Here is a 23,508-nt window from a genome sequence, read left to right as displayed (position 1 = left end):
TCAGGAAATGTCAACTTCACCCTGTCCGCCTGTTTCCTCATCTGTAAAATGAGCTGGAGGAAATGGCAAACTTCTCCAATGTCCGCAAGAAAACCCCCAGCGGAATCACCTAGAGTTGGACACAACTGAAAAACCTCAATCACAAACCCTCAGGGTGATTCGGATGATCAGATAAATGAGATCATTTCCTGTCAATGCTAATGCACTGATGAAGTGTCCACTCTGTGCTGGGCATGCCGCTGGGTCTGCGGGTGCAGACGCACATCAGGAATAGCCTCTTGGGCAGGAGTGTGGATCAGTCCAGTAGTGAGAGCAGCAGGAGGCTGATGTGGCTCCTCTCTCCACTAAACAAGGAACCAAGGCCCAGCCCAGCTGGTCAGGAGGCTGCCCCACCCTGAGCAGCCCCTCAGCTGATGGTGGGAGAGACATTAAGTGCCAGAACAGAATGGAGGAAGAGCCTCTTCCTCAGCTGAGGAGGCAGCAGGGCTGACAGTCGATAAGGAAGTTCTAGGCCAACACAGGACTCCTTCCTTCATCCACCCAGCTGACCCCCCAGGGAACGCCCTTGCCCTCAGTAATGAGAAAACTCGGCCAGGGCCACCCCTGTAGCAAAGAGGGGGGTGGGAAGCAGAAAGATAAAGCCTTTCCCCTCCTCTAGTCATCATGGATCATCGGTGGGGTGCCAGCTGGGTGTTGTCCTTGATCTGTGAAGCCACAGCTGAAGGGTGACAGCTCCCCCTAGTGACCAGGGAATCTCTTATCCACCCTAGCCCAGGCCTCCCACTATGCAGTGACCCCCATCTCTTCTCTGTGAAGCTCTGCCCTCAGATGTGGGCATAGACCCATGAAACGATGAAACACACACACAACCAAGCTTGCCGATTAAGAAAAAAATGAATCAAGACCACAGCAACTTGTAACCACGCCGACTGGCTTATTTTATTTGGAGGTGATAGGGGCGTGGATTTAACAATCAATGAGCAGGGGCAGCCAAGACTCAAGGGAGGAAAAGGGTGCCCCTTCCCTCCCCTGACACATCTACTGCCCCGAATAAAAAACAAAACCAACTAAGGGGGAGGAGAGCAGCTGGGACAGCGCTGGGGGAGGGGAGGCCATGGGCCCCAAGGGGCAGCAGTGAAGAGACCATGCATGTGCTGGGGGAGCCACAAGGCAGCGGCGACTAAGTCTGTGTCTTCCACACATATATGTATGTATATATGTATAAACATAGAGACCAGGTGTGGGTCTCTTTCCCCTTTTCTGCTCCTGCCGCGGTCCCAGCTTCTCTTTCCACAGATGAGGGGGAAGGGACGGGGGCTCAACAAGTCATCACCGAATTGCAATAAGACCCACGTCCATGAGTTTCTGGATCTTCTGGGCGATTACAGGGTTCTTTAAGTGTCTAGAAAGGAGGATGAAGACATGAATGCTCAGAAGCCCAGGGCCCAAAGCTGGCCATACCCACCTCTGCTCCCCCTCCAGTATCACCCCAAGCTAGCTGATTCTTCCCTTCTAAGCAGTTATCTGAACTCTGCACTATTCAGCAAGCACATCACCAAGTCCCCGGTGCAGTGGGGCTGATCACAGCCCTCGGCCAGAGGGGCAGGACCAGGACCAGAACCTACCTCTTCACCCAAGCCCCATCTGTTTTTGTTGTCAAAACACTCAGAGCCTTCTACATCAGAAGAACCGGGTTTCCTTTACACTCCGATATATTTTGATGTATTTTTTTTGATGCCTTTAAAGGCCTTTTAATCAAAACATTATCTTAATATTTCATTTTTTTGATTACCTACAAAAATAATTTTTAACCTTCGTTTTATACAATCCTGAGTTCCAAATTTTCTGCCTCCCTTATTGATAAAGTCAGCAATTTGATAAAGGTCATATATATGCAATCATGTAAAACCTATTTCCATGTTAGTCATGTTGTGAGACAGACAAAAAAAGGTAAAAAAAAGGGTCTGCAAAGTGCATCAGTTTAAAGGCCTTTTTCTGAGAGGGGGTTGCTAGCCTTCATCAGCCTGCCCTCAGGGTCCAAAGGGCTGGAGACAGAGAGGTGGCCAATCTGGAACGGGCGTTAAGATGCGGAGAAGGCTTTCTGTGAAGCCCCCTCACCTGAGCCCTGACCATTCGTCCCCATGTCTCTGCGTACCCCAACCCTCCAACTTACTCGCTGAGTGCCTGCGGGTCCTTCTGCATCTGCTCCAGGATGAGCCGCATGGCCGGGTCACTCATTATTTGCTGCACCTCAGGGTCAGCCATAGCTCGTCGCTTCACGTCCTCAGGGTTATCGTGACGGTTGTATTGGGACATTACACATCGCTGGTAGCCATCTGCTGCCTCCTACATGCCCAGGAAGGGGACAGAAGAGGAGGCCATCAGCATTAGCTGGTTCTTCCACCGAGCAGGTCTGAAATAATGGGCAGGGGGGAAGAGAAAAAACAGAGGGAACATGGCCAGAGGCAGGTGGCAATAGGGAGAGGCCAGGGCTTGGGGGTGCTAGGGGCAGGCCACAACCTTACAGTTGGAGTCCAGATCTAGGGCCTTCTGGTAGACATCCATGGCTTTCGTATAGTCCTTCATGGCTTCCAGAGCAGCTGCTTTCCGAGTGTACCCTTTGACTGTGGGTAGAATGAGGGGTGTTGGGAGGCAGGTGGGGGGACAAAGTCCAGACCCTAAGGAAGCCCCTCCAGATGGGAAGCTCCCTACATGAACACCCCCCAACTGAAGCAGGGGAGGGGAGGACACGATACTTCTCCCTTACGTCACAATGTGCCAGGGCTGAGGCACAAGCTGTCTCTAGCCTTGGCAGTCTATCTTTTCAGGAGGAGCAAAGACACAACAAAGAAGCAAGACAGAGACTGACCTGAGACCTCCCCCAAATACAGTAGGAGCAGTACTCACTGAAGGTTGGCTCCAGCTGGATGCATTCCTCACAGTCCTAAAGAGAGAAGGCCAAGGTCAGGACCAGTCTTACCAAGTTGTTTGGGTCCTCACCCTTCCTAAGTCCCTCTCAGTGTGGATCACCTGAAATCTCACCAACCAAGAAACCCGGGACTTGGTAAGAACTGACTACGTGACATCACAACCAAGGCCTTCAGCTCATTTGTCCATTGAGATCAGAAATTATGCCAGTCCTGTGCCTCCACACCTGCCTTTGGGCCTGCACTGGCTGCTGGCCACAGTCCCATGCTAGGTGGGCACAGCAGTAGCTGCAGGATCTCTCTGTCCTTGTTGGCAGGGCACGCACAGAAAAAGCCCCTTCCCCTCAGATGAGCCCAGGAGCAGAGAGGCGCAAGGTTTGGTCTTGCCCTGTGCCTGTCAGCCTCCACTCTGCAGAACAGTGAAGGGAACAGAGTGCACTCTTCAATGGTGAGCATAGGGGGCATGCGAGCATCTCTGGCCTTTCAGATAAAGGGACAAAACCAAGGATAAGTCCTGCTAAGGATTCTCTTCTTGGGTCCTGAATGAGGAACAAGGAATTCCCTGGGGGCAGATGAGGAAAGGTTCTGACTCCAGGGAGGGGCAGCCTCCCTGAGCCCTTCCAGTCACAGGGCCCCACGCCCCCACTCCCTCTGCCTGACCTTGAGCGCCAGCTGGAACTCCAGAAGCTTAGTGTAACATGCTGCTCGGTTGCTGTACAGCTTGGCATCCTTCGGATTCCTTTTGATGGCTTCTGTGTAATGCTTCATGGCCTGAGGGTAGTCCCCTGGGGAAGAGGAGAAAGCCTGAAGCCTCTGCCACCCCCGGCAGCCTTGCCCATCACAGCCACCTGGTGGCCGCTAGCAGAGGCACGCACTCCCTCAGGGTACAAGTACCTTTCTGGAAACACTCATTGCCTTTGTTTTTCTCCTCCAAGGCCAAGTCTGGGTTGATATAAGCCAGCCTCTCCTGCTCCTTTAGGATTTTCTCAGCCTGTAGGAAGAAACCCAAGCAGATGTTGGGAAAGCCAGCCTGGAACCCCCTTTCCAAGAGCCAGCTGTGCTGAGGCCTGCATTTCCAAACAATACATGGTTAGATTTGGAATCTGCTTCAAGGTTCAGGTAAACGTGACATTTGTTATTATTAAGTTCCTTATGAAGAAAACCTCCCCCCAAACCCATCCATGAGCAACACAACCAGACATTCCAGTGAGGTTTTGATTCTGAAAGCTTCTCAAACAAAATTTAACTGACAATGGGCAGAAAATCACACAACTTATTCTGTAAGAAAATTTGTATTGGGATAATTGGAACTGTAAGGTTGACTATGCTGTAGGTACTGAAGGCTGCATTTGAGGCCCCTGTCCAAGCGGCATTGAAGCAAGGTAACTGCCCATTGTCAGTCCCCTCGGCAGGTGCCAACGGGTGATTCAGGTCCTCCCAAAGATCCCTCCAGTTTCTACTTAGTCATTTTTTGAGTGAAAAAGAATAGAGTGTGAAAGAAACTCTTCCAAGCAGACAGAAGTTGGGGAAAACATGTTGTTTTGAACGCTGCCACTGACCTGCTGGCATTTCTTGAGAACATCTGGGGTCCTGTGCTCAGCCAGGGACTTGTTGTAGAAGTGGATGGCATCCTTGTATTTCTCCTCCTTGAAATATGAGTTGCCAATTCGAGCATAAGCTCTGGAAAGAGGGAAGTGCAGGGCGGCTCAGCCGAGTTCCAGTTCATCAGGAATCCGCCCACCCCCTCCCTCGTTTTGAGTCGGGGGTCGCAAGGGAACTCACTTGGCAATCTGCCGATAGTCTTCTCGATTCTCTCTCCCCACCTCGATGGCCTTCTCACAGAGCTCTCGGCACTTATTGTAGTTACCCTGTTCAAAGTACACCGCTGCCAAGACAGAAGAGTCAGGCCCGTCCGTCCACCCACGTAGGGCCCCCATTGCTCCTGCTGTGCCCAGTGCACTAACCTGCCTGATTGGTGATGTAGGTCATGTTTGTGGGGTCCAAGTCCTTGGCTCGGTCATAATGCTTCAGGGCTGTGGCAAAGTCTTTCTTCTTGTAAGCATCATTTCCCAGCTCCTTTTCTTTCAGAGCCTGCAGGAGCGTGAAAAAGAAGGAAGAACAAAATGAGGGCCATGCAACAAAGAGGAGGCGACCCCCAAAGCCAGACGTCAGCAGGGACCCAAGCAGCCTCAGAGACCTCACCCTATTGGGACAGGTGTTGGGGAGACAGGGAAACCTCTCCCAGCCCCGATGTCTTCACCCTATCACTGACTACGTAGATCCCATCGAGAAAACAGGGAGCAGGAAGTCGGGCCCCACTCCTCACAGACCCCCTACTTAGTTTGGGACAAGTTTTATTTCTGGCTCCTGGCTGCTGGCCACCCACACTAACACAGGATTTGGCTTGTCAGGGAACAATGATCAACGGGGTGGTGGGAGGGCTGGGAAAAAGGGACTTGAAGCCACGACACGAGTGATTAGCTCATGCCTGTGGGGCTGTTACCCCAGCTCAGAGACCCCTCATACAGCCCCCTCAAGGCCCTGTGCTGGGTGCTAAATTTGGGAGCAACTGGTCTGCTGTTACCACCAACAGAGAACCTATAAGGTGTCCTGGCACTGCTGTGAAGCACGAGACTTGTACCAACCACACTCTGTTCCCAACACTGCTTTAGATGGAGTTTTAAAGGCAATGAGCAGAAGAAGTATTACAACTTTCTTCCCAGTTAAGGCAGGGACCATGTACCTGGGTCAATGGTCACACTCAACAGGGGCCTGATGCCAGTGACCATGGAGGGCCACTGAGCGCCTGAGTGTGACTGTCCTACATCTGTCACGAACACCCAATGCACAGTTTATTCGCTTGCTTTAAAGCCAACAAAAACTACTCCTTCTTGACGGCCTTCAACAAACCTGGGGGGGCCAATTCTGAAACAGGAGTCCTCCACCACACACCCCCCAGGCCTCCTTCAGGAAGACAAGGACAGCTGGTGCAGGGTAAAGATGGGGAGGACGACAGTCTTCTGTGGGACCCATACCTGTTTTTTGTTCTCAGGGAGATCTTCCTCCATAGGTTCAGGTTTAGTCTCCTTCTTGGGGGGAGGGGGTGGTGGTGGGGACACCACCTCCTCCTCCTCATCCATGCTGCCCAAATCCACACCGAGGAGTACACTCAGTGTGGTCATAACACGGGGGTCCTGCAACTTCCTGGAATGTGGGCAATACCAAAGAGTGGCCGTTGGTATCCCCAAAGGACCCTCAGCTCAGACCTCCTGCTGAGCCACGTCTTTATCAGACAAATCACCTCCCACTCCCAAGAGCCCCTGGTTCCTTTTCTCCCCACACGTCCTCAGAACAACCCTAGCTTTCAGATAAGTCAGAGAGAAGGCAGCAAGCCTGGCAATGCGGCATGCTGGACAGAGAGCTGGCCTTGGGATGGGATCATGCCTTTAACAACAGACTAGAGATGTAACCACTCATGGGCAAGTCCCTCAGCCTTGGTTTCTCCAGGAAGCCAGAAGGCTACAGTTTAAGGTGCTGCCAATCGGCTTTGGTGGGAGGAACCAGTGTTCCAATAAAACCAGTCAGAACCAAAAATCAAAAGATAAAAGGGAAGTCTGGGCAGGGGAGCTGTTGAGGGTCTTGATGGGTACCTCTCTCACTGGGGATACATGAACTGGGCAGCTCTTTCTCAAGGAGGGGGCGGGGGGTTGGGTAAAGATGCCCTCACTTACGTGCCCAAATCTGAGGGTTTATTACGTAGCTGCTCTATCAGCTCTTTGTAGCTGGGGTCGTTCAGCAGGGCCCGAGTCCGAGGGTCGTTCTCCAACTTCTGGTATAGGTGGGGGGTGTTGAAGGGGTTCATGAACTTCCTCTCTGCACCAGACACAACAAAGCCCAATATTCTGTTACAAAGGGTCCCCTGGGGAGGCCGTGGTTTCAAGGGGACAAGGGACAGCGCTGCCACCCACCAGCTAGTCGGGCCTCCATGTTCTGCAGCCCCTCCTTGAGCTGAGAATTGCTGGCTTCATGCTTAAGACCCTCCTCATAGGTCCGCTTGGCTTCTTCAAACCGATTTAAGAACTCAAGAGCCGCCGCCTTCCGAGAGTAGCCCTGAAAGCAGGGGAGGAGAGCCCCGATGAGGACCAGGAAGCCCACCGCATGGGGCTGGCAGCTGCCCCCAAGAGGCCCCTCCCCAGCTCACCTTGCCCCATTCTGGTTTCAAGTCCACAGTCTTACAGCCATCCTCATAAGCCTTCTGGTACTCCCCCTTCTTGGCATAGGCAGCAGAGCGGTTGCTGTACAGCACATGGTTCTGGGGGTCCAGCTTGATGGCCTCTGAGTAGCATCTCAGCGCGTCATCGATGTTGCCGGCACTCAGGGCCTTGTTGCCCTTCTCTTTCAGCTCATTCACCTGAGAAAGGGAGGAGGTAAAAGGCGAGTCACCAGGGCCAAGTCCCTCAACTCCAGCTTTTCACTCCCTCACGTGCTCTTCGTGGGAATACAAGGCCACTGCATGGCTGGAGCTTTTCCATGGAGAAGGCTGGCCTTCCAGGTAGAAATCTGCTGCTCTGATGGAGGTCCCCCTTCCCTGATGAGCTCAGACAAACAGTTCTCAGTGTTTGCAGGATTGAACATATACACACCTCTCTGAAACCTCAGGATGACCCTGTCAAGTACCACAGGCATGAATCCCATTTTTCCGATGGGGAAATGGAAACTCGAGGATTAAATGGCTCATCTAGCCACAGAGCTAAATCAGAGGCTGGATTCAAATCCAGGTCTCTCTGAATTCCAGGTCCAAAACACTTTCTATGACTCCACTTGACCACAATCTAAAATTAACTGCTTCTTTCTATGCCAAAACACAGAAAGATGGAATTGGACCTTGAAATTCATTGGGTAACAACAGTAAATAGAGGCTCCCTCGCAGGCTGGAATAGCTTAATTTCTTTTCAAATTTTCCCACTCCTCACTGAATCAAGAGATCTAAAATGTGCAGGCACAGAGATAAGCTCAAAAGGAAAACTGTGGGACTGACCTAGGGATTAACCTGGGAAAAAAGGGCAGTTTGGATTTGTCACGTTTCCCAAAAGTCCAACAGAGACTCTCTTGATTCCCTTGGGGCTGGAACTGGTTAGCAAAGAGAGCATGTGAACATGTTGTTCTGTTATGGTGTCTCAGTCGGATTTCTGGAAAACTGGGAAAGACTTCCTACTTCCAGAGTGAAGAGATGCCATTTCTTTGGCATGGTTAGACCATGTTCCTGAGGCTAAGAAGAACCCTCCCCTCGTTGAAGTGGTCATGAGTCATCCATCCATAGGACAGGCAAACACTTTTCTCTCAAATGGCGAAGGAATAGGGGGAAAAAGGGGAGGGTTGGCACCCTAAGATCACTTTGGGAGATTGAAATAAAGCCTGCCCCCTGCTCAGTTTAATTCAGCCAAATCTATGACTCATTTTTTTTAACCTCCAGTTGAAGTAAATGTAGGAGGACCATGCATGAGAGAGGGTCTGTGGTACCACTTCAGGATGTCTCTCAAACCAGCAGACAAGGGCCTTTGAGGAAAGGCTGGCAGCTTCTCACACATGGGTGTGAGGGGCAGAACCTCAAACAGGGAAACAGCTATCCCTAATCTGAAAAGTGCCCTCTCTCCCCCATTTGTACATCCTTTAAAATGAAAAGCCAATATAAAGCTCAAATGCAACCATCCTTAGTAAGAACACTACAACAAGAACATTGCAATGGCTGCCTTCCCAATGTAACTCCTGGTTTTTGTGGCAGGTATGGAGAGAGTTGCAGTTCAGGCACAGGTGGGACTGAAAAGGCCTTTCTAACTTGGGGATTCTGAAGTCTGATGGAGGAAGGAGCGAGAAATCCCACTCAGCAGGTAAGCTTGGGCCAGTCAAGAAATAAAAAGAGCACACTGAGTGTGGGTGATTCCCCAATGCGATTACAAAGGGGAGCTCAAGTGGAAAAGTCTGACCTGACTTGTGCTACAAATTTAACTTAAAAGACTGGCCTCTCAAGATTTGAGTCCGCCCCCCTCCCCAACGTTCCAGCTTGTGGTGTTCAAACGTTTCTTACAACTCATGGACTTTCCTAACCATAAAGTGAATGAGACAACACACAAACCCATCCGGCAGCGAGGATGAGGTTATTCTCAGACCTGGGATGTAGAGACAGAGGGTAGACAGCAGGAAGGCCTGGATTCTAGTCCCCACCCATGTGGGGTACCGAACCAATCCCTTTCTCAACCTCAGCTTGCTTATCTGTGAAACGAGTGTAAGGGAGGAACCCTAGATGGTATCTAAATGTTAGAGACCTAAGCACTCAAGGCTAGCTTGCCCACAGACCACTCTACCCCAGATGGGACCCTCCAAGTTTCCTTCCTGTCCTCCAGGCCCCCGAGAGTGAGCCAGAAAGCCAAGTCCTGTCGTCCTACCACAACAGAGACACCTCTCCCTTCACTCCCACAAGCCTGGTCTGCCACCCAGGGCCTCTGGTACTGACCCGGCCTCTTACATCCCATCACTGCACCTCCGAGGAACCCAAAAACTTGGGGAGGCAGCCTGCGTTTGGAGAAGGGTCCCAACCCGAGCATCAGCTCTGCTGTGTCCAGCTAAAAGGGGGGGGTGTCCCCTAGTCTGCTCCAGGGCCCCTTTCCTCAAAGCCTTTGAGCCCAAAGAGCCCCCACCTGAGGCCCAGGCACCTTCACTAGGACGCCCCAGAGGCACAGAGAGCCTGCCTCGGGGCGCCCCCATTGACTTCACTTTGCCCCCCCTTTACTTCAATCAGTTCCCAGTTTCTCCTGCATTTACCCCCCATGGATTTCACGGAAGGCCGGGCTGACTCCCTCCCCCCATCCCTGGAGCCCCACGAGGGCCTGCCCTCCTCGGACCTGGACCCCCCGCTGGGAGTCCTGCCTCTGCCCCCCCCCCCCTTACTTCCTGTCTCTTAGCTCGGCTCCTCGGGCTAACCCCCAAACCTTGGAGGTCTCTCTACCCCGGATGGGCCCAAGAGCCCTTCTCCTTTCCCCCTGAAACAGGCTCGCCTTTCCTCCAGACCCTTCCCCTCCCCCCACCTCCACAGCCCCCCCATCCCAGGCCTTGCTCCTCCCCCTCTCGCCCCCCCATTCTTTCCCCCCTTCCAGTACTTTCCCCCGCCAGTCCTGGGTCCCGTCGCCTCCCCTCAGATTCAATCTGCCCTGGGCACCCCAATAACCGCCCTCTGACCCTGGCCCGGCCGGGCCCGCCCGCCCCTCCCTGGGCCCCGGTCGCTTCCCCAGCCCCGGCTCAGTTACCTCAGCGGCGGCCCCGGGCCTCACCGCCCCCCCACCTCTCCCCGGCTCGCCCTCCTCCCTTGCTCGCCCGCCGGCCGCCGCTCACCTGCTCCATGGCCCGGGCCGGAGCCGAGGCAGCCGCGAATCCGTCCGCCAGCCCGCTCGCGCCCAGCTCCCAGCCGCACGCGCCGCCTTCTGGAACCTACTAGAAGCTGCCGGGACTCCCGGCTCCCGCCCCTTCGTAGCCGCCCCATTGGTGGAGTTTTCCTTCCGAGCCCCGCCCCCTAGCGCTCCGAGAGGCTGACTTCTCCGCCATTCATGGGCACCTTCCTTTCATTGGACGGCGGACGGCGATTCGCTCCACCCTTAGTCTTTTCTTCCTCGCCATTGGGCGTTCCTTGGCACGGCCCGCCCCAGAGCCTGCTTGACGACTGGCAGAGAGGCGTTCGTCTGCTATACTCATTGGTTGGCGAGAGCGCCGGTCTGGCTGGCGCTGGTCGCACCCATTGGTCCAGTTCCTTCTGGAAATTTCCACCTTTCCCATTGGACTGACGGGCACAGTGACGTCAGAGCCAGCGATAAGGAGCGATTCTATTGGGCGCAGGGTCTCCAAGCGCCTGGCTCTGATAGGTCGCTCCTGCTGCCATTCGAGCAGACTGTTGCCACGGCCTTGGCCCTTCCCCCGCTCCCTTAACTCGTGGGGAGTGCCTAGGCTCCGGCCAGGCTGGAGGTGCTCGTTTCTCGCAACCCGGGGGGGCGCCCTCGGGTATAACCCCGAGCGTCTCCCCGATACACTCTGCCCTCTCAAACTGCGCAGGCTCACGGAAGGAGTCCGGGCAGGGCCAGGGGTGCCAGGGGTGCCAGGGGTGCCAGGGGTCCCAGGGGGCAGGGTCGGCCTCTGTGAAATGGGCTGCCGTGTGGGGGCGGGGTGTGGGGGGCGCTTAGAGCTCTGCACCGGAGGTGGGGTGCCGGGGAAAGCACTTAGCAAGGCCATTCACCTCCCACTGCCTCAGTTGCCCCCAGCTAGAAAACAGGGATCATAAAAGCGCCTACTCGCATGCATGACAGTTGTAAAGGGCACAGTTAAGCACTGGTCCTTGGCACACAGTAGGCGCTTAATAAATGCTTATTTCTTTCCTATTAGGAGCAACTCTGTCACTTTGGGGCAAACCAGTCAATCTGAGCCTCAGTTTCCCATCTGTGAAACGGGGTCTATGGCAGCACCTGCCCCAGGATCGCTGAGTGGGAATGGGATCCATAAGCCCTGCCTCAGTGTGAGCTGGGGACAGAGGGGGCACTGGCACCTGTGTCTTGGTGAGGATGGGAGCAAACCCATCCCCCTCATTTTACAGATGAGGAAACAGGCCAGGAGAAGTGGCTGGATCTGCCTGAGGGTTAGACTCTCTTTCCAGGGCCTCACACTCTGCCCCGGGACCCGAGTGGGAATGCCACAGCCACCAGATAACCTGGCAGTCATGACCTGAATGCCATTCCTTATGTAAGAGAGATCACAACATATCAGAGAGAGGATAGGTCCTCATAGCTGATTCTGACCCAGGCTCTTGCGTGTCCTGAACCCCTGGGACAACGTGGGGGGCCTTTCTCAGAATCAGGTTTTCAAATGCATCAGAGCAAATACATAGGATTGCAAAGGAGACCAACTCTGTTGGAATAAAGTGATCAAAATATTGACCAGCCAGGGCCCAGGGCCCAGGCCCCACACAGAGAGAAGAACTATGTGCATCTAAGATTACATATTATGTATAACATTGCTAATAGAATAGAATTGTAAATACACATTTATACACAGAGTAGCCAACCTGCATGAGCGGAGGACAATTCCACACCAGGAGATACCTTCATGGCTGAAATTTCAATGAGTAAAGTAACAACTGTTTATTATTTTTTTCTGGGTAATTAACAATCATTTTATTAATGAGGGCTATTGGATAATTAATAGAAGGGTCATTTTGATGTCTGTCTTAAACCAAAGACTGACCACTTCTTATTAAATACAGAATAATGGTAAAGCCTAACACATAATAGGCACTCTATAAATGCTAGCTATCATAAAACACCCCAGGAATACATACTGTAAGGGAAATGGAATACATTGATATAGTCTATATAATACAGTTTTAGTGCTAATTTTCCTGGAAGCCCCTCTCAGGTCCCCCAAAGGCAGTCCTATGATGCCCATCAGGAAACAAGGACTGTGACCCCACACGGTGACCTCACAGCCCAGTTGTGGGCATCACTGACTTGGCACTCATATGAATACTGTATCTACCACTTGTGTCTGCATTCTGCTGGGGGAGATCATTTGTACATAAATAAATCAACCCAAAATAAAGGTACATACAAGGTTAATCAGAAGGGGTGGGGCAGCGATGGGGAGGACACTAACAGTTGGGGAGGGAGCCGAAAGGGTCTCATGTGGAAGGTGTTCCTTGAACAATTTTGAAGAAAGCAAGGGATTTTAAGAGGTGGAGATGAGGAGGGATGACATTCCAAGCACGGGGTACAGCCAGGGCAAACACTTGAGGTGGGAGAGTCTTGTGTGAGAGAACAGTATGAAAGCTAGTTTGGCCGGACCACACTGCATGGGAAAGGAAGTACCATTTAATCAGGTAGGAAAGCTAGCTTGGACAAGATGACTTCCTGCTCTGACATTCTGTGATCCCCCTTACTCTGAAGAGTCAGACCCAGCTACAACTCACTCCTCTCATCATCTGTAGGTTCCTAACTGGCCTCCTTGCCTCCAGTCTCTCCTCTCTCTCCAATCCATTCTTCATACAGCAGTCTGTGTCTGTGTTCTGCATACAGTAGGAGTTTAATAAATGCCTGTTGCTTGACAGACTGACGGAGCCATCTGCTGTATACTTTCCAGGAAGTTTTCGACACATCTCTCAGACTGGAAGGTAAAGAAAGTCATCCTGAATTTTCTTTTCCTCCAGGAGCTGAGCTGCCACCGGGCCCGGAGGGAAAAGATTTCTACTTACATTTCAGTTCTCTGCCATCTATTTCCCAGGATTCCTGCCACCTGCCCTGGTCCTCATGGGCACAGACCCAGCCTGGGGGCTCCTCTCCCCCTCTCTGGCTCCTTTCTACCTGGTGCTGCCAGCCTAGGAGAGGGACAAAAGACTGGTGATTTGAGATCATGTCTGTCCACACTCAGCCTAACATTCAAAGCCTTCATAGCCGGGCCCCTCCTCCCTGTCCTGGCCCCTGCTGACCCCTCTGTCCCAGCATCCTCTCTGGCTGCCCCCAGACCTGGAACATGCCCCCCTCGTGCACTCCCACTACTCCTTAAGGCAGGACTAAAACTCCAGCTTCCACAGGAAGCCTGCTCCAAGCCCTGCTTGCTCCAGGGCCTTCCCTCATTCTTTTGTATTGTCCAGGCTGTAGTTCACCTTGGATATATTAGATTGAAGGCAGGAACGGTCTTTATCTTCTTTTTGTGTTCCCAGGGCTTAGCACTGTGCCTGGCACACAGTAGGTGATCCATCAATGTTTATTGAATGGAATGGACTTAGTAACAGTGCTTGGCACATAGTAGGTCCTTAATACATCCTTTCCCTTTTATTAAACTTGATTATCATGATGTCATCTTTCTTGACTTGCCTGTGAATTGGATTTAAGTGAGGAGAAATAGATGATTTCAAGCTGGAAGGCTCTCAGAGGTTGTCTAAGTCTATCCCACTAATTAGACAGAGGAGGAAACTGAGGCTTAGAGACGGTAAGAACTTGCCTCATGCCCCACCCCCAGTAAATGGAAAAGGCAGAACTTGAACTCAGATCTTGAGACTATAAATACAGCACCAGCTTACCTTTCCTGCTAAACTACCCTGAACACCTATGTGAAGTCCTCTGTAGCCTTCAAACGCTCCTGGACCAACAGAATCACAGAGGCCAGTGGAGAGAATGCAGGATTTGGGAGTCGGGACCCCTGGGTCTCCATCCTAGCCCCAGCTAGCACCACCTTCTACAAGAAGACTCCTGCTCCCCCTCAATTCTATATTCTCCCCTGCTCCCAATTATCTCCTACCCATCCCGTTAAGCCTGTTTGTCCGAAGCTGTTTTCCTCCAGGGCTTGGCCCAGTGCCTGTCACAAGATACTTGTCGGCCTGTGTGACCTTGGGTCAGTCCTCTCCCTGGGTCTTAGTTTCCTTCCCCGTTAAAAGCTGGGTTGAGGATGGTTGATTTCTGAGATCTCCTTCAGTGGGTGAACTTTGGTCCTGTGCTTTGCAAACTCTAACATGTTACATAAGTCACTTTTTACTCTTTGTGGGCTAGAAGGAAGCATGCCAGAAGACGGCTGGCTGGCAACCAGATTCCAGGCCCTGGCATACCCGGCTATGCCCTGGGCGGCCGAGCTGGTCACTTCTGCAAAGAGCTGAGGCAGGTTGGGGGGCCAGCCAGGCAGGGGGCTATTTCTAGTGCTGAGTTTGGATTCCAGCAACAGGTGACGGGGCGGTTCAAGTACGTGGGGCCTGGGAGTGAATGGCTAATTTGAGAATTCCCAGGCGTCCTGGGAAACTGGAGATAGGACGTGAGGGGAGGGGGGAGGAGGGCGGAGGGGAGGGCTGGGACTCAGGATGCTGGGAGATGTAGTCCTGACTGGATGGGGGGGAGGAAGAGAGAGGGAAGGAGGGGGGGGGAGAGAGAGAGAGAGAGAGAGAGAGAAAGAGACAGACAGACAGACAGAGACAGAGACAGAGAAAGACAGAAAGACAGACAGAGAGACAGAAAGACAGAAAGACAAAGAGACCGAGAGACAGAGAGACCGAGACACAGAGAGACAGAGAGAGGGGTATGTATATGTGTGAGAGTGTGTGTGTGGTGTGCAGATATTTCTGATGAACCAAACTACTTTCTGTCAGCGGCCATCTGACAAACCTTAAAATATCTGCCTGGATCATCAGTCCCTCTGCTTTGTCACTCATGTCCCCATACCTAGAGTTCACTCCAGTCCCAGGCACTGTGAGGTCAGGGTGCCCTATGCCACTCTCACATTATGAGACAGTACAATTGTAACATAAGACATCATCCAAGAAAGGCATGAGCATAAAAAAGATGGGTCAGTCCCCAGACAGCCGAGGAGGGGCTCTGGAAGCCCCAAGATCTCCAGAGAAGGAAGGAAGGCATGCATGCCCTTGGGTGGACCCTCTGTGGGGCTGCATCTGCATGGAAGGAGGAATGCCGGTAGCCCTGAGACCAGGGATCTGCTGGACCATCGGGCACATTACACCCAGGACTCCACAGCCTCAGATTTGCCAACTGCTCTCTCACAGGATTGAAGATTTAGTTGGAAGCGCTTTGGAGGCCTTCCCTTCTAACTGCTCATTTTACAGATGAGGAAACTGAGGTACAGAGAATCGACTTTCCCAGGATCATAGGACTAGGAAGTGTTAGAGGCTGGGTTGTACTCTGCGTTTCTGTGTACATACACTTTCTTCTTAGAACTTCCTTGAATTTGTGGGAACCTGAGGCGTGGTATGACTCTGGCTCCACAGTAGGCCTGGGTTCAAATTCAGATGTAGCCATTTGCCTGAGTCACCTTGAACAAATTTCCTTCCCTTCCTCCTGGTAAGATGAGGAGGTTACACAAGATGAGCCCCTTGCTCCAGAGAACTTGCTCTCAGCCCAAGGTGTTCAGCTCCCACTTCCTGCTGGGATTTCTACTCTCCCTCCCCTCTGTTTGCTGGGATGCTGCAAGGACTATGGAAAGGTGTATCTCCATGGGCTGGGACAGGCCACCCAACCTGCCATACCAGTTCTGGTTACAAGAGGCCCACGGATACCAGCCTCCCTGGACTGAATTCTTTTTTTTTTTTTTTTTAATGTTTAACAATCACTGCCATACAATTGCGATTTTATCCCTCCCCACCCACCCCCCACTACCTCCCTCCCTCCCCACGACTGCATACAATTCTGTATAGATTCTACATATACTTTCCTATTGAGTATATTTTCACTATAGTGATGCTATGTAGTCAGACTAAGATAAATGAAAGAATCCGTATTACAAATCAGAACATGATACACAAACAGATACACATACACAAACATGATCTGCTACATTATGTGAGTGACTTCCATATTTCTCTCTCTGAGTGTGGAAGGTATTTTGCCTTGAGGTCCACCATTGGGATTTTTTTTTTTTTCAGAAGTTCTTGTGTTATTACCAAAATCTAAGTCTACCAGAAAAAACTCTCACACACTGTGGTTGTTGCTGTGCATAAAGTTCTCCTGGTTCTGCTCCTTTCACTCAGCATCAGGTCATATAAGTCCTTCCAGGCCTCTCTGAAGTCTTCTTGTTCATCATTTCTTATGGCACAATAGTACTCCATTACATTCATATACCATAATTTATTCAGCCATTCCCCAATTGATGGACATCCCCTTGACTTCCAGTTTTTGGCAACTACATAGAGTGCTGCTATAAATATTTTTGTACATGTGGGACCCTTTCCCATTTTTATGATCTCTTGGGGATATAGTCCTAGTAGCGATATTGCTGGGTCAAAGGGTATGCACATTTTTGTAGCCCTTTGGGCATAGTCCTGGACTGAATTCTGAGCAGATTCAGGGCAGGGTAGACAGACAAACAAATGGAGCAAAGATATGTCCTCCCACCTGGCTGGGAGTTACCTGTGAGACAGTGGAAAGAACCATGACTATGTGCAGCCAGGGGAATTGGGTGACCATTCCAGCTCTAGGGACCTTGGGGGAGTCACAGCTCCTCTGGGTTTGGCTGTTCTCTTGCAAAATGGAGGGGTTGATCAGATAGTAAGTATGCTATAATCATAAACTTGGACCTGGAATGGGCTCAGGGGGTTGTCTAGCCCAGGTCTCAAACTGTACTGTGCTATTTTCTAAGAATGATAATTCATGTCTGTCTATTCTATCAATCTATCACATTTGTCTGTCTCTAGCAGTCTATCTATCTAGGTGGTGCTGCGAACAGAGTGCCAGGTCTGGAGTCAGGAAATGGAAAACCACTCCTGTATCTCTGCCAAGACCCAAATGGGTCATGGAGAGTCAGCCACGACTGAATATCAGTCTGTCTTTCCTCAGACTTTCATGCCTCATATCTTGGTGATATGAAGTCCACTCTCACTATTCGTTGTGAGAATCTCAGCTCTCTGGGGTCAGAACAGGTTTTCCTTTTGTATCTGTACCATCCCACACTTTTCCATTCACTCAGAGGCAGGGGAGCTGGATTTCCCCCTCCCTCAGCTTAGTTGGCCTGCCTTTGCACTGGCTGTGCTCCCCCTCCTCACCTCAGTTCTCAGCTGTGACTCCCTGGAGAGGGAGGCCTTCCTCCCCAGACTCCCCTCCCCTTCCTTGGACAGGCCCTTTCATCTGCTCTTTATGAGCGCTCTCTATCCAGCGATTTTGTTTAGATTGGGAGCTCCTTCAGCCCTCCTTTTGCCCTCTTTGTATCTCCAGTACTGAGTGCAGCGGCTGGAACTCTGCAAGGGCCCAAGAACTGCTTGGTGGTGTCTGAGAAGGGCTCAGGGTCTTGCCCAGGGTTAGAGAGCTGGTAGACTTCAGGGGTCTCCCTCACTTCATGATCTGGTGAGCTGGGGCTGCCAGGTCACAGCAGACATGGAATACATCTTGTCCACTATCACACTTGTCAGAAGCCACGTTCTCCAGAACCCAGATCTTCTCTGTGTCCCCTACTGACCCTGGAGAGGGGAGACAGGCTCCCTGGTGCTGCCTTGGCAGAGCTATGAAGCTGACCGGGCATTCTGGCCCCAAATGCACATGCCCTTTGACCCTGCACTACCAGTAGCAGGCTTAGACCCCAAAGAGATTAAAAAAGGACTCGAATGTACAAAGCCATTTATGGAGGCTTTGTTCCCCTCGGTAACCCACGGAGGGTGTCCCTATTCACTCACCAGTCACCGGGAACGCTACAGGGAGAGGAAAGGCCCGATGCCCAGCCGAGGGGCACAGAGGAGGGGCACAGAGCAGGGGCAGCGCTCATGCGGTGAGGACCGCCTTTTAGAGAAGACAGACCGGCCGGACGTGCGGGAGACCCTCCCGCGGGGGCAGGGAGAGAGTGGGCCCCACACCCGGGGGCAAGCCCGCACCCACGCGGGGGCTGCACTGGCAGAACTGCGGGGCTCGTGTTAGCGCACGCAGGCGGGCGGGGGCTCGCGGGGCCGGCTGCGGTTCGCACGTGGGGACTTGCGGGGCTGGGCTGGGGCGCGCGTGGGTGCCTGCAGGCACGCGCGGGGGTGGCTTTTCCTGCGCGTTTTCGGCGCCCAGCCCGGCGGGAGCGGCAGCGGAGCGCGGCCGGGCCGGCCAGGCCGGACTACAAGTTCCAGGGTCCCCAGCGGCGCGTCCCGGGATCGCCCGGCCCGGCCCGGCCCGGCCGCGCTCCCGGGGTCCGCCCCCGCCCGGACAGCCGCGCGGAGGGCGGAGCGCCTTGCCCATGCCGTGGGTCAGCTGCGGAGCCGGCCGCGGGGCTCGGGGCCTCTGCGCGCGTCTGGCCGCCCCCCGCCGCGCGCCCCCCGCCCCCCTGGGCGCCACGTGCAGCGGCCCCCGAGCACCCCCCTGCCTGGCACCGCGCCGCCTCTGCCGGGCCCCGGGCCCCGGGCCGGCCGGCGTGCGGACCTGGGCGGCCATGGCGGCCAAGGTGGACCTCCACACCTCCACCGACTGGAGGGAGGCCAAAGGTAGGGCGACCCTCCCCTCGGACCCGGCCGCCCCGGGCTGCCGCCGCTCGCCCCGGCTCGGAGCCCGGCCCCCGGCGGCCGTGATCGCCAAAGGCGCGGAGGCGGGAGCTCCTCTGTCCACGCGCGAGCCCCGCGTGCGCTCCGGGACTCCCGCCGAGGTGTGCGCCGTGCGGGATCCGCCGCAGCCCCCTCCCCGCCGCTGGGGCCGGGATGGGCTGGAGGACCCGGGCTCCCGCCGCCTCTCTCACTGTGCAACTTTGGGCAAGTCGCTTCACCGGGAGCGCCCCCAGTCTGGACCCCTCCGGCCGCCCCTGGGGCTCTGGGATGGTCCCCTCCCCTCCCCTCGCCATTACAGAGGGGGAAACTGAGGCTCCGGGACTTGGGGTCAGGGAATCCGGGTTCAGATCCCAGTGCTGCCCCTTCGCAGTTGGGCGGGGGTGACCCTGGCACCGAAGGCCCTCTCTTGACGCCCTGTTCTCCCAGCTCCTATCTGTACGTGTGCATGGATGCATGGACGTTTAAAGCCTTAAGGGCTGCTGCCACCGCCCCAGGAGAAAAGAGCTTTGGCTTTGGGGGTTCAGGCCCAGCTCTGCCCAGGGGCTAACTACCTGGGGCTTTTCTATGTTTTTCCTGCCTATAAAGTAATCTCTAAGGTTCGTTCTGTCTCTGACATGCTGGAAACTTGGTGTTCAAGGAAAGTCATTTCTCATGGTAGAGTTTTAGGAAGGCTGTGTGTGTGTGAGGGGGTGGTGGTGGCTATCTTTTGAGCCTCTGGACACTTGAGGCATTGCCTGGATAAGGCCAGCCCTGCCCCCTCCCTCAGACTTGTGCCTTCTCCCCTGGGTTCCCCCCTTGGCATGCCAGTGCTATCTGCCTGTGCCCCTCACCAGCCTGGCAAGCTGCCCTCACTCGCCCTCTGTCCTTGGGCTGTCTGCCTTTCTCAGCACAGATAGGGAGGAGAGGCTGGGGTCGACTTGTCCCTGGCTGCTCTCCCAGTCCTGAGAGGTGGCAGGCGTCTCCCAAGCTCTGGCCTCCTGGACATCTGCATGTCCTGTGACCAGGCTCGTCGTCGTTATCTTTCTCCCCAAACCTGCCTTCTCTGAACTTTGCTTTTCCCACCGTCCAGGATACCATCCCTCCAGCTAACTCTTATCTCGTCTGCCTCTTTGCCTCAAGTCTCTCCCCACCCTAAAGCTTGGGTCTGGCCTGGTCCCTCCTCCACAAACACCAGTGGCTCCCCATGACCTTTGGCACTTTCAGCTTGACCTGTGCGTCCTGTGGTCCTCCCTTTATTCAGATGTCCCCTACCCTGCCCTCTGTGGTCTAGCAGTCTAGGCATCCTCAGGCTTCTGGAGACACCACCTCTACTTTCGTGCCCTCTCGGGGCTGTCCCTGCTACCTGACCACTGCGGTTCACTTCAGAGATCTAGCTCGTACACATGCTTTATACTGTGCTGGAACATCAGCTTCTTGAGGGCAGGGGGGCAGTAGGGGCGGTTTCCCGGCCCTTTTTTCATCTGGAGTGCTTAGCACTTCAGTAAGTAAGCAGCTTATTGATCAGCTGAAATCTAGTTTGAAAGCAGATTCTGGTGTGGTGTGACTCCTTGGTTTCCCTGGGGTCTGTAAATCCAGAAGGTTGGGCTAGATGTCCTCAAAGGCTCCTTCTGGCTCCAAATCTGAGATTCTCTGGACCATGGGAGAGGCTGGGGAGTGGACTGCTCTGAGTTGGCCTTAAGATTGGGAAAAGCTGGATTCAGATCCTGCCCCTGACACTTGCTGACTCTCTGATCCTGGTCTGGTCTCAGAATCCCTTTGGGCCTCAGTTTTTCTGTTTGTAAAATAGGTGTCACAAGAGTGCCTGCCTCATAGGGCTGTTGGACCTAAATCAGTCATAGAATTGATCATGGCCATGGAGTAAGTAGGGGCCTTAAGAAAGTGGAGGCCCAGAAAAGTGCAGTGAGCTGCTCAAGGTCACACAGTCAGGAAGGAGCAGAGCCTGGATCCTTGGCTCTAGATGCAGCGCTGCCGAGAGCAGACCTCCAGAGTTCTTGTCAAGGATGAGGCCTTATTGGGGTCACTCTGCTTGGGGGAGGGGTCGCCATGACTGCCTCCTCTCTGGCATCACAAAGGCCTGGGTTTTTTCTTTTCCTTTTGTTTCTTGTCTTTTTGTTTCCTCCCTCCCCCACAGTTATTTCTGTAAGCAAACTAGGCACCTGTCACTCACTCAGCACTTACTGGCAGAGTCTGGAGATGAAATCAGGCAGGTGGTGGGGCTGTTGGCCCAGAGCACTTGGGGCTTTTGGTTTCCCAGAACTTGAGGCATGGCGTCAGCTGCCCCGCCTCCTTCTCATTTTTCTCTGCCCTTATATTCCATTTGCAGGACAAACATCTGAGAAATAATAAGTAACATTGTACAGTATTTAGCTCAGTGTCTGGCACATAGTAAGAGCCACATAAATGTCAGCTATTATTAGCTATATTTAAATAACACCTTAGGTTATAGAGCACCAAGCGTTATTTCATTTGTATAAAAACCCTGAAGAGGAAACTGAGGCAAACAGGGTGAAGTGAGTTGCCCAGGGTCACATGGCTAGGATGTATCTGAGGCCAAGTTTGAAACTGGCTCCTCCTGACTGCAGGCTCATCGCTTTCTTTAGTGCCCCGCCTAGCTGCCCTGTATGGTAGGATCATGGCTGTGGAGCTGGAAGGAGCCTCCCAGGTCATCCGGCTTATCTTTTCCATGTTACAGATGAGTAAACCAAGGCCTGCAGAGGTTAGTGGAGTGACCTGAGCATACCTGCTGTCTACACCTATAGTCCAGACTATAGTGGGGGCTTTTTTGTTTTTGGCCTGGGAGGAATGTGAGGTCTTACAACAGACACGGCAGCTTCCCAGAGTGCTGTCTCCCCACCCCCCTCACTCTTGCACAAGCTCCTCGTATACATCAGCACTGTCCATCCAAGATACAGGTCCTGATGGGCTGTCCATCTGACTGTCAGAGCCATTGGGCATTTTTCATCCACTTGGCCTTTCCTGTGTGAATGGCTAGGCCAGGCTGTTCCAGGTGCACATAAAGCTCATTCAGGAGGCTCCCTAAGGCTCTCTGATGTCCATATCTCTGCTCAGCAGGCATGGTGCTGGCCATTGGAGATTGGTTTTTGGACTAAACCAGAATATATCAGTGTAGGATGGAGCATAAGGTCTCCGAGGACAGGGCCTCTTTCATTTTTCTCTGCCTCCAGCATCGGACATATAGCAGATCCTTCAGAAATGCTTATGGATTGATTGGGAACCCCATGAAACTCTGAGAATTGCCTGGAGCCCCAAGAGCTCACGTGACTTGCCCTGGGCTATGTGGCCTGTTGTGAGCCTAGGTCTTGAGGGCTGGCTTGCTCTCCCCTATCCATACTGGTAGGTGCTGGAGGTATAGAAGGTCCCTGCCCTCCAGCGGTTTCCGGTCTATTGGCCGAGGCCATCTGCATTGGAACCTGGAGGCCACCCCCCCTCCCCCCATTTCCTGAGTCTTGTTCTCCTCCCTAGGGCTGTGAAACCTGGAACATTCTTGTCCTTGTAGGTTGAAGACCACTCTTAGAGGGCAGTGGGCATGTGTATGGACAGGCTACAACCCATGGTCAATAGTGCCCTTCAGAGAAGAACTAGGGGGATTAAAATAGCATCTCTCTGCCAGGGTTGTCCAAAGTCTTAGCACCCATATTGTAAGTGGCACCGAGACTTCTGACCCCCCACCAACCCTTGGAGGGAGGTGCTAATATTATGCCCATTTTATAGATGAGAAAACGGAGTCAGGCAGAAGTGCAGTGACTTGCCCAAGATCACACAGCTAGTAAGTGACTAAGGCTAGATTTGAACTCAGGTCTTCCTGACTCCAGGCCCAGCCCTCTTCGCCTTGTGGTGCCACCTAGCTGCCTCCATGGGAGGAAATGGCTTAGAGTCTTCCCAGCATGAGCCAGTGTGGATGGGCTGCATTTGGTACCTTTGGAGGAAATATCCAGTTGAGATCACAGATCCATTTCCGTTTCTGTATTGGGCCATGCACACAGTAGGTGCTTAATAAAGTGCTAGTGGCATTCCATTTTTACTGGTTGTCCTTCCTTACTGCAGAAGGAACCCAAGCGCCGCTTGCTGTCTCTCAGTTTCAACATCTGAGGCAAAAAACTCCATGGGCCTTCCCTGGTTACAGCTTTGGTTTTGGGGTTCGGTCAGTGATGTCATCCTGCTGTTGAGGGGGAGTCCCAGGGAAAGAGGGAGAGCCTGCTGCCTGCCTGAGCAGAGGGGGCTTAATGCCTTTGTCACCTAACTCCCAATGTATCTCTGGGGAGGGGTGCTCATTTGTCAGCTACACAGGTGTCAGACCAGATCCTTTTCTTCAGGAAAAAGTAATGTCTTATAAACTGTATCAAAACCAGTGTTATCTGCAAAGGGTTGGAAACACAGTGAGTGCTTCTTGGTTTTTTTTGGGGGGCTAAGTAAATGGTGGTGCTCCATGGCGATGGAATTTACTTCCCACCACAGTGCTTGAGGCCAAGTGGGGAGCACGAGCTCATGCCTGCAAGGTTTTCACAATCATGCTCAGCTCAGAAGGGGAGG

At 53.1% G+C, this 23,508-nt stretch overlaps 2 protein-coding genes and 1 long non-coding RNA gene across 6 annotated transcripts in view; 1 reads left to right on the top strand and 2 right to left on the bottom strand.

Moving 5' to 3' along the window:
• Nucleotides 1-914: 914 nt before the first annotated feature.
• STIP1 (stress induced phosphoprotein 1) lies at nucleotides 915-10,440 on the bottom strand. Its single transcript, XM_072638939.1, has 14 exons — nucleotides 10,314-10,440; nucleotides 7,129-7,338; nucleotides 6,896-7,037; nucleotides 6,659-6,800; nucleotides 5,963-6,131; nucleotides 4,892-5,018; nucleotides 4,710-4,812; nucleotides 4,487-4,607; nucleotides 3,822-3,918; nucleotides 3,588-3,712; nucleotides 2,908-2,944; nucleotides 2,521-2,624; nucleotides 2,174-2,346; nucleotides 915-1,402 (listed from the first exon to the last, which is right to left on the bottom strand). Exons 1-14 carry the CDS (start codon nucleotides 10,320-10,322, stop codon nucleotides 1,330-1,332), a joined length of 1,632 nt encoding a protein of 543 aa, XP_072495040.1. The 5' UTR covers nucleotides 10,323-10,440; the 3' UTR covers nucleotides 915-1,329.
• Nucleotides 10,441-12,073: 1,633 nt separating this feature from the next.
• Nucleotides 12,074-18,205, bottom strand: LOC140524479 (uncharacterized). Its single transcript, XR_011973737.1, has 3 exons — nucleotides 18,118-18,205; nucleotides 13,210-13,332; nucleotides 12,074-13,121 (listed from the first exon to the last, which is right to left on the bottom strand). It is a non-coding gene; the product is annotated as an uncharacterized lncRNA (long non-coding RNA).
• The window catches only part of MACROD1 (mono-ADP ribosylhydrolase 1), a 211,393-nt gene continuing 204,252 nt past the window's right edge, over nucleotides 16,368-23,508 (top strand). For 2 of the 4 annotated variants that reach the window (XM_072638940.1, XM_072638942.1), the window contains exon 1: nucleotides 16,368-18,209. In XM_072638940.1, coding sequence (XP_072495041.1) covers nucleotides 17,978-18,209 — 232 coding nt within the window. In that variant the 5' untranslated portion in view covers nucleotides 16,368-17,977. Of the gene's footprint in view, nucleotides 18,210-18,617; nucleotides 18,901-23,508 lie in introns of those variants that run through there. The other 2 variants (XM_072638943.1, XM_072638941.1) reach the window with 2 other exon arrangements.

Source organism: Notamacropus eugenii, chromosome 2 (genome assembly GCF_028372415.1).
Source record: "Notamacropus eugenii isolate mMacEug1 chromosome 2, mMacEug1.pri_v2, whole genome shotgun sequence".
In the NCBI taxonomy this organism is placed as follows: Eukaryota; Metazoa; Chordata; class Mammalia; order Diprotodontia; family Macropodidae; genus Notamacropus; species Notamacropus eugenii.
Note: the sequence above shows the minus strand (reverse complement) of the source record. Positions and strands in the feature narration are given on the sequence as shown.

Bases quoted from the DNA above. Each gene is read 5' to 3' on its own strand.
- STIP1 (XM_072638939.1), bottom strand. The intron at 7,038-7,128 runs GTGAGCTGGGGA...CCCTGCTTTCAG, and splicing joins TGAAACCAGAATGGGGCAAG to GGCTACTCTCGGAAGGCGGC. The intron at 3,713-3,821 runs GTACTTGTACCC...CCTCTTCCCCAG, and splicing joins CAATGAGTGTTTCCAGAAAG to GGGACTACCCTCAGGCCATG.